At 35.3% G+C, this 10,000-nt stretch overlaps 2 protein-coding genes across 5 annotated transcripts in view; one reads left to right on the top strand and one right to left on the bottom strand.

Annotated features, from left to right (window-relative positions):
* The window catches only part of LOC125028064, a 20,801-nt gene extending 14,356 nt beyond the window's left edge, over positions 1-6,445 (top strand). For both annotated transcript variants that reach the window (XM_047617360.1, XM_047617359.1), the window contains exons 4-8: positions 1-112; positions 353-1,098; positions 1,285-1,442; positions 1,742-1,890; positions 2,310-6,445. The exon at positions 1-112 is cut by the window's left edge and continues 15 nt beyond it. In XM_047617360.1, the coding sequence (XP_047473316.1) occupies positions 1-112; positions 353-1,098; positions 1,285-1,442; positions 1,742-1,890; positions 2,310-2,399 (1,255 nt within the window). In that variant the 3' untranslated portion in view covers positions 2,400-6,445. The remainder of the gene's footprint in view (positions 113-352; positions 1,099-1,284; positions 1,443-1,741; positions 1,891-2,309) is intronic.
* Positions 6,446-6,526: 81 nt separating this feature from the next.
* Positions 6,527-10,000, bottom strand: part of LOC125028066 (transmembrane protein 258-like) — a 3,959-nt gene continuing 485 nt past the window's right edge. Inside the window, exons 2-4 of one of the 3 annotated variants that reach the window (XR_007115085.1) lie at positions 7,122-7,277; positions 6,852-6,990; positions 6,527-6,599 (exon numbers count right to left, since the gene is read on the bottom strand). Coding sequence is in view for 2 of the 3 variants with exons in the window: in XM_047617364.1 (XP_047473320.1) it covers positions 6,907-6,990; positions 7,122-7,277 (240 nt within the window). In the remaining variant the exon portion in view is untranslated. Of the gene's footprint in view, positions 6,991-7,121; positions 7,278-10,000 lie in introns of all 3 variants that reach the window. The other 2 variants (XM_047617364.1, XM_047617363.1) reach the window with 2 other exon arrangements.

Here is a 10,000-nt window from a genome sequence, read left to right as displayed (position 1 = left end):
TGAGCGTGGAGAGTCCGGAGAAGTGCCAAGTAGTATAAAGATGTGTGATCTTGAAGGTACAAAGCACACCATTGTTCACCAAGCAAAAGAAGGTCAAGATGTGTTCTATCAGGTTAGTTAAGGGCATTTTGTGTATTTTATTGTGAGTAGAATATCCTTGCTATTCAACACCATATCAATATGTTACTGGTTAACATAAGTTAATATATTTCCTCTCTCTTTTTATTATTATTTTGTTCTTATGAATGTAGATTGTATCTTATTTCACCTAAATATATTTAGTCCACCGCAATGTATTTATCTGTACTCAGAATTTGTAAACAGTATTTCTCACTAGCATATTTTTCCCTAGGACCTGACGTATGATGCTGAAAGTGGGCGGATCATCTGGGCAGAAACAACGACAGACTCACATGAAAACAGCAGCTGCAAAATTATCAGTTCTGGAGAGTCAGGGGAAAGAGTTCTGGTCAGCAGGGAACACTGCTATCCCTTTTCCTTAACCACAGATGGCAGCTATGTTTACTGGTCTGACTTTAGCCAAAATGGCATCATGAGGGTTAGCTTGAGTGACCCAGAAGATGTGGTTAGGCTGGTTCATACTCCTGAATTTGAAGGTAACCATGGGACGTATTATGGCGCATATGGTATTGTTGCTTTGAATGGGCCTGGTGGAGACTCCATCGAGGATTTTTGCAAGGAAAGAATGAAACCCAAGTTACAGAAGGAAGAACCAAGTGATCTAAAGGAAGACACAAAGCCTGCAGTTGCAGCTGTAATGGATGAGGCCTTGGTTGATGAAACTGATCAAGCAACTACCAAAGTGGCTTATCATGTAGAAGTACAAGGAGGCGAAACTACAGTGCTACCTGATGTAGAAATACTTAATGCAGATGAAGAAAAACATTTTGAAGAGTCACAGCATCTCACACAAATTTCACATGCAGACCCAAGTGATGATGCTAAAACAGAACCTGAAATTACAGAAAACGAATATATTAATTCTAATTCTCCACTTGTACTGAAAACAGAAGACTCTACAGTTTATTCTCAAAGTTCTGAACAAAAATCACCGACTGATTATTTGAGAGCTCAAGTGTAAGTACTTTATTATATTATTTAAGTCTTTATTTCTTTGTTTGATATTTCTAATGAAGTGATGTATCCAAAATGCATAATGTTCTTGAAATTATAATACATAATATTCTTAATATTAATAAATTATTGTTTTAAATGCTTCCAATTTAAGGCTTCAGTTATCATTTTGACTTTCTCTCATTTCAGGTACAGTGAAAAACAACTTTACATCATTGTGATTGTAATATTGGCAGTGTGTTGTACATTATTTTTCTGCACAACGCTAGGCCTGAGTGTGAAGATACTGTTTCTCAGGAGAACAGATTTGCCAAAAGGAGAATTGCCAACTACAGTTCCAACTAAAGGTATCAGTCACAACATACAAGACTTTTCCCATATGGTTCAACATCTGAGAGTATTGCATATTTGTTTGATGCTCTGTGTGTGTGTGTGTGTGTGTGTGTGTGTGTGTGTGTGTGTGTGTGTGTGTGTGTGTGTGTGTGTGTGTGTGTGTGTGTGTGTGTGTGTGTGTGTGTTTAGTATGTTAATATAGTATTATTATATTACTTTTCTTTTATTACGGTAGTGTTTTTATTACTATATTAGCATTTTTATTATTATATTAGTAATTAATGGAATCAATAACATGCTGAACTCTTCCCAGGAACCCCGGCAAAGAAACCTCGTCAGCCAAAGAGGTTTGGCCCTCCCAAAAAGGCCGGCTTCACAGCAGTCTCAACTTGCTCAAGACAGGCCGATGATGGTGTTCACATCAACATTGAAGACTGTTGTCAAATGACACTGTGCGAAACGGTAAGATGGAGATATTAATGTTGCAAGAACTGTGTAGCTATTTATAATTCTATATATTATTTTTAGCACATACTCTTTTCATCTTTCCTTCTTCCAGAGTTTAGATAGTAATTGTAGCTTTATTAGCTCTATTATAAGTCATACAGTCTGTTGAGATTTATTAAATTTGACTGTAGAATGACTATGAAAAGATGGAAATTATAGTTGAAAAAAAAAAAAAGTAATATATTTTTAATGAATAATATATCAGTATATACAGTAGTGTTTTCATTATGTAAAATTCAGCTTGAGAAAGCTAAATTACATTGTTACAAATTTTATTTTGTAGATTTTTCAGTATATATTACACAGGGTATTTAGATGCAGTGAAATAAAAAAGATAACATTTATTGATAATATCCTTTCTGTTCCTCCTACAGCCTTGTTATACAACTGTCAAGAAAGAAGGAAAAGGGTATAAAGCTGGTAAAGAAGACAAGAAAAGTTTGCTTGAAAATTACAACTTCTGATAATTTTGACTTAGAGTTTAGGCGTTAGAAGCCAGTGGGTAAGAACACCTTACGTAAGCGCCTTGCCAATTAAATAAGATGACTGCGGGCTACCAAACATGAAACACGACAAGAGTGAGTATTGGTATTCTTACACATGAAGTCCATATTAACAGCTCATTCCTCCATTTAGGTCCAGTTGTATCAATGGAAATGTTTCCGAACAGTGTAATATGATGGAAGTTTGGTAATGTTGTAGAAGGTAATTGAATCTGAAAGCTGAAATCCACATTCTTTAAAGTTATTCATTTTTGGTCTTATAAGTATTATTTCTTTCTCATGGACACATGAAAAAACAGACTGTTGCCTTTACCATTATATGAAACTGTCTGCAAATTAATGACTTGTTAAAGGGAAGTGTTCAACCCGTCCCAAATTGCTTGTCATTACTGCCATTGTCCAGAGAATTTTATAATCATCAAGCTGTAAATTGGACTCACTCTTGAGATGTATTATATACTTACTCTGTAAATATAATGTTACAAGTGGTCTAAGACTTATTGTATATTATGAAGAGGGTCTATCATATCAGATAGGCATCATCACATTCACATATGCACATGCACATGCACAAGCACATGTACTGGTGTATGTCATGCACGCACACACCAGCAGACACAGATCCATAAACATGCACACACACAGACACACAAAGACAAACACACAGACACACGTCAACATGTCTGATTTCCCAGTCTGTTAAAGTCAATATCATAATGGCTGTGAATTACCTCATTTTAGATTTTGCTGCAGTTACATCTTGGCACAATGGTTATTCATTTTCATTCCTTGTACTGCCAGTAAATGGGTGTGGGTCATCTTGCTCATGCAGGACCTTTTCAGGGGGTTAGGCCCTTCCCTGCACTAACCCGTGGGGCTACTCAGCTGCACCTTTTGTGTAGTTATTTTTTTTCGTAGAGAGGATGATTTCAAGGAAAAAAAAAAAACAAAAAAAACACGGTAAAGTAGTATTTCTTGCACTTATTAATATTATCGTAAATCACTTGACATTTGGTGGAATCATTAGAGGTTACTGCTCAGAGCCACGTTAATAGGTGCCAAATAGCGTTTCCATTAATGTTATTCTGAATCGGGTTACGTATTTGATTTTAACTTGTCATACTTTTTTGTCTTCCAGCATGCCATTAGCTTTTTCTTTTGGCTTGCTTTGGCTTTTAACAAAGATTGTATTGAAAATAAGAGAGAAAAAAAAAAAATCAGACATTATCCTTTTTCAATGGATCAAGTTTAAGCAACATCTCTGTATGTTATAGACGTCTGACGAGAATGTTTTATAAAGATTGAATAGGAGTGGCACAATTTTTTTTTTTTTTCTTGTTTTTTAACAGACTAATCTCATTGTGTATTAAGTATAATGAATATTAACTCGTCATACTTGAGCCATTAAATTATGGAAAAAAAAATTAAGTAAAAGTGTACAGTAAAGTACATGAATCTGAGAATCTGTTAATTCTACATAATTGTTTGTATATATGGTGCTCAGATTTTATGATTTATATGAATTTTCAGAATATATGGCCGTAGTTCACATTATCACTTGGAATTCTGAGAATGGTGCAAGAAACTGTTATCGAGAAAGTTTAAAAAGTATCACAGAAAAACTAACAACATATCATCTTAAATATATATGCTTCATCTACTAACAAATCAAATGGTAACAACCCCAATGAACTTACTGTATTGTATGTTCAATAACTGAAGGTGAAAGTGCTCACTACTTAAAGCAGCTTTTCTCATATTCATAACATTTCATAAAGGTGTTAATATTTATTGTATTTTGGAGTACATGTTACAGGGATGTTTTGCCCCAAATGTTTTCTGTGTTGACTTATATGAATGTAAGATGTGTATAAAATCATCTTTGCATAAATGAAGGTTTTGTGGTTGAGAAATAATCAGTGTAAGATCTGATGTAAAAAGTTATTATACAAGTTGAGTTACTGATCATTGTATGGCTTTGACTTACAAGTTATACTGTCCAGACATGAACTCTGGAGTTGTTAATATTATAGCTGAACTGTGATAAAGAACTATTAGAGAAAAAAGATCATACATGAACAATCTATAATCCAAAGCATTTATATTTATATTTATTTTATATTCATTTACATGGCTGTAAAGCATTTCACTTTTAAAGAAGAGTGCAATGTTAATCTTTTAAAAAAAGATGGGTTTTCTTTTATTTGAAGGTTAATGCTGGTCTGAACCAAGCCAACTATTAAATGTCATATTACTACCTGGGAAGGAGAATCGAGTCCCAAATTCAGATGGTCTAGTGTTAATTTTTTATATAAAGATCTGAAACTTTGCACCAATTTTTTTTTTCTTAATTATTATTATTAACTTTAATGGTTATTGTCTTCTGTATAATCCAGCTTCCAATATATGGGCCTGTGATTTTTTTTTTTTTTAACCCTCTGACCTTAAGAAGAGGTAGAGAAAATCTATATTTTGTATAATTTTATTCTATTATTAAGATGGGATATGTTTGGGGTGTCAAACATGTCAAGAAATAGATTTTAATACAGTGTTGGTAACTAGGGTCAGCTCTTCTATGCTTGTGCAAAGTCCATCTTAATTTGGTGTCAGAATGGTTAATGGTTATTAGTTAAGACATAAATGTGCTAGACATTAAGTCATGTAGCACAACTGGGTGTCAAAATCTAGTTTATAATTCCAGGGTTATGAAAAGAAAATATTACCCTATGGTAACTTTATCGGTAATGGTGAAACAAAACGGTAATGGTGAAACAAAACGGTAATGGTGAAACAAAACGGTAATGTTTGAAGTGGTTGGATCAGTCAACTAGTGTTTCTGCTTTTGAGAGTAGGAAGCAGTTGTGTGGAAAGAATGTATAGTTTTCTAGTCAGGATTACTTTCTTTGGAGCAGCACGTTATTTTTGTTGTTGACATTTTCCTGTTTTGAAGAACAGTTGAAACTTCCTCAGGGAAATAATCTAAACTATTGTTTGTGAGTTTTGAGGAAGATCAGTTGGTTGTGAAGAGGTACAGTATTAATGTTGTCAAGTAGCCGTTTTTGTCTGCAGTTGCATTTATTTACTCTGATTGATGTGTAATTAAACAATTTCCTTTGATTTTCTTATAGGAAACTAATAAAAAAAATAGATAATTTCTGATAAATAACATTTTTATGCAATCATAAATGGTTATCCAAATGTGGTTTTCCATTTCTCATTTGAAACATCTGCTACATATGAGTATATTAATGTCTCTATATAGGAGTTTAATATCTTCATATATGCAGATCTCTGAAAGGTATAAAATTTACAAGAAATACTTATTGATGGTACCATGGCAGAATGACACAGCCCTAGTACTAATATTGTGTATAAAATGCTGTAGTAAAATGGTGGGACTCCCTTTAACTCTGCATAATATCTAGTTATTTAACATATTACAATCTCAAAAGGAGAGAGAAACAAAACAAAACAAAAAAAATGAAAACTGCAGTGTTAAAATGTCCTGATATGTTGCCTTACCTCGCTCATCCTAAGAAAGGATAGTGATATTTTTGTATGCAAGATTTAATGAAGCTGCATTTATTTGTGAGGGTCACATGTAGACACCAAGATGGGTCACATGTTGGACCTTTTAGTCATTGTTGTGGTTATGGTATGGGCTCTTCAGATGGAGACATACCACTGATAGTTTAGAATTTCTTTTCAAATGATCAACACCGGTGGTACAGTAAGTTTCCAGGATAGGTTTTAAACAGGTATTTTTTCGTAGTCTCTTTCCTTGTTGGTGTCATGTTTATTATTATTATTCTAGACTGTAGCAGCTAAATTTCACTTTTACATGATTTTTGTTCTATTCTTTTTCTCTTTTCTTTTTTTTTTTCCTTTTTCTACTAGGAAGAGTAAGCCTTATTTATTCTTTTAAAGAATCAAAATCTGTCAGATTATTGTACCATTATGATTTCCCCATATTTTCTCAATGCAATAAATGTTGATCTCACATTTTTCTCATGTATTTTCTTACCCTATGATACAAGAGCAATACTTTTTAAGAACAAAATTGCAGGTTACCATTAATAAAAGAGAACTGGAAAAACAACAACCCTTTATTTCAGTCACAACATGGAATCAGACTTCAATTTGCTGGAATGACTATGGTGCCTGCAGAGGAGAGAGAGAGAAAGAGAGAGAGAGAGAGAAAAGTTATTTAGAAAATGTGCAGATAGAAATTTAACAAAAAATCTATGACAACCAAATGCTGTGCTATTTGAATATTTTACAAGAATTTGGCCATTTAGAAATAAAAAAAATATATACACATTTTCTATTGATTCCATTTTATTTCCAATATATATTGAACATAATTTTTTATGACTAACAATAATTTTATGGGTAAAATGACAATTACCTCACCTTTCACTCACTTCCAAATGCTCATTTTTACGCTTCTATATCCTTATAAACCCTCTCAAACGTATATCCCTACCCATAGAAGTAGGAACAAGATGCCGAATCCCATAAACACAGAAGCAACAAGGGCAATGAGGCACTCCTGGAGGAAGGAAAATACAGGTGCAAATTAGACAAAATTCTCAAAATCTTTTCTGCAATAAGGTTCTTACCCAATATCTGCAGTTACATATATGCTAATGAATAGAGAAGAAAGTCTGGGTAGCAGCTTACCTTGAAGAAGTCTCTTGTGAGCTTTGTGGAGGTGACTTCATACACAAAGAACCATGCTGTGAAGAATATCCCAATGCTCATGAGAACTAACGTCAAGTGTGGGTAGATGGCGGGATTCACCGGGGAGACATACCTTGACATAGACTCGATACCAACCTGAAAAGGATTTATAATAATTTGATGAAGGCTAGTATATCAAACCAAACAGTGCTGCTTCTTAAAAAATTAATAAAGTAATGCTATGTATTTGGTGATGAAATGGTACTGAAAAAAAGCTTGCCAAAAGGTGAATTTACGAAAAGCAAAAATATATAGTTTCTGGAGGACATCCACTTTATAAACCTCATCAAATACCATATCACTGGACTCTTTATGTCTAGTGCACATTTATAGTATCTTTAGTCAACACTATCCAGCGATAGGAATGGTACAAGACCTAACAGGTGAAGAGGGTTTGACGTGTATCATCAGAAAATGGCAGGGTTAGATTATGTAGTATTTAGAGATTCTTCCATAAACAGGGGGCTATGATCCAAAAGCATCTTGTGTTAGGGGGTGCTGCTGCAACATCTTTGTCTGGAATACAAAATCTCCACCACATCTGACACAGTTTATGCCTGACATTACAACCCCAGTCAAGTGCAGGTAAATGCAAGTGAAGGGAGTTTTCTGATGTTTATATTATGCCAATTTATTAATTCTACTGACCATTTTTGTGCTATATTTGGTTATTGGACATCAATACAAGTTCATCCATTCCAAATTTAATGGGTTTTAACCCACTGGCCTGGATGCTTCACTGCCATCACATGCAAAGGATATGGGGAGAAATTGCAATCAAATTCATATTCAGTGATAATATGGTTGCCAAATATGATATTCCATAGCTGAATGTGGTGCCTGGTAAGTAGCCGACAAAAGCCTCTTTCAGGAAGGGGTGGATGGGGGATGCAATAGTTATATCAGTACATGGTACATGCTCATATTACAATCACAGTGCTTGAGAGGGCCTGAGGCTGGGTGTGTCCTCTGCTCTCTTCTCCTGTGGATTCTTTGTCATCTTGTCAACTGCAGGGACCACAGCCCCCTGCATTTGACTATGTACTGACAAATTTTGTGTATATTACTCATATATATTTTTAGAGGGTGGCATAGCTCAGTGGTAGAGCGCTGGCTTTGCAATTGCAAGGTCCTGGGTTCACGCCCAGCCGCCGCCTCTCTCAGTCGACTCAGCTGTGAAAGATGTGCTGACGTCAGCATGTTGGGGTGGAAAGGAACTGGCCATCCTACCGCATCCTCCCACGGCTTAGTAAGCTTGTTTCTCTGCAAACGTGTCCTCTACGTGGACATGGGACCAACTTTGACCGCCTTCATTCATATTTTACCCCACAATTTCCCTGGTGCCTTTCATGCCTTTTCTGCTATTGGGATCAAGATTGTGTGTACCAGGAGGGGTTCTGCAGCATATTTTTCTACAAATATGTGAATGCACATCATCTGAATATTTACTTGAAAAGTTTCCGGTAATTTTTTTCAGTATGGATGCACTCACCAGAAACATGTACCAATTCCATATCACAACATTTAGTCAGCAATCTAAGTTGCCATGGCTGGATGAGCCGTGTGGGTACTGCCCAAGGAGAAGGTACGCTGTGCATACATCAGTATTCACAGCGTACTGAAACTCGTGAACACCAAGTAGACTTAAGCTGTCATCAGTGCTTTCCACATTTTTTTTCCTTTATTTGTGGAATTATCATTCCTATTTGCAGATTATTCCTTGTATCAATGACAAACTTTCAGTCCTCTACAAAAATATAATTTTCAATTTCCCCTAGCATAGTGCATCCATACCATAAAGATTAACCAAGTTTCATAAAATTAATCATTCTCTTCATTTCATGAACTGTTATAGCCTTTTATCATAGGACCTCTCAACATCCTGGATATTTCCTTTATGGTATGGATGCACTTAGCAAGGAGAAAATGAAGATAGGATATTCTTGTAGAAGACAAAAAGTTGTAGTTGTCTGTACAAGACGTATTCTGCAGACACGAACAGTAGCCCACAAATAAAGGAAAGAGGTGGCAGAAAGCATCGCTTGCAGCTTAAGTCCACTTGGTGCTCCTGAATATATTTATCTTGCCGTGCATATCAAGGTGAAGACAATATTTGCTAAGGGCGTTGGACGGCAGAGCCTCCCATCAACCTTCACCTCCAGCTACAGCAGATAAGATTTTTAAATAAATAGTGTGACATTGAGTTGGGGACAGTCTCTGGCAAGCGCATCAATACTGTAAGAAATTACCCCTACCTTAACATGGCAATACAGCAAATATGGTCACCATTGATAATTTACATGAATTAACCCATCAATGATGGGTTAATTCATATATTAATTCACGTATTAATTCTGAGACTTCTATGCATCACTGACTTCTGATTTCTGGCAACCATCCATTTGGCCTGTGAGTCTGCTTCATGTAGCAAGACTTTCTGCTCAATTTGCTCTTGTGCACTGCGATCCCTATAGCCATAGAGTCAGTTTGTTATAATGGCCACAGGCGTGGCCCAGAAGGTATGGGTTTTAACTATCACATCCTGAGAAGAAATAGCAACTACCCACCAACACCAAACTTGCTTGAATCTTCGATAAAGCAAAAGAGTACAGAATTACCTCTCCTGATTCTTAATTTCAAGATAAGCAACACACTTACACTGATGAAAAAACAAACCAAAGCAAAACCCTAAATGACAAAACCTGTATGAACTAAAATCAATATGGTTATCTTAATAAAATTCAATAGCCAAGCACAGTTTCGAAGTAAATTACAAAACACATAATATGCCTCGGCAAAAAATACATAATAATAAAAAT

The sequence above is a fragment of the Penaeus chinensis genome, chromosome 8, assembly GCF_019202785.1.
Source record: "Penaeus chinensis breed Huanghai No. 1 chromosome 8, ASM1920278v2, whole genome shotgun sequence".
In the NCBI taxonomy this organism is placed as follows: Eukaryota; Metazoa; Arthropoda; class Malacostraca; order Decapoda; family Penaeidae; genus Penaeus; species Penaeus chinensis.
Note: the sequence above shows the minus strand (reverse complement) of the source record. Positions and strands in the feature narration are given on the sequence as shown.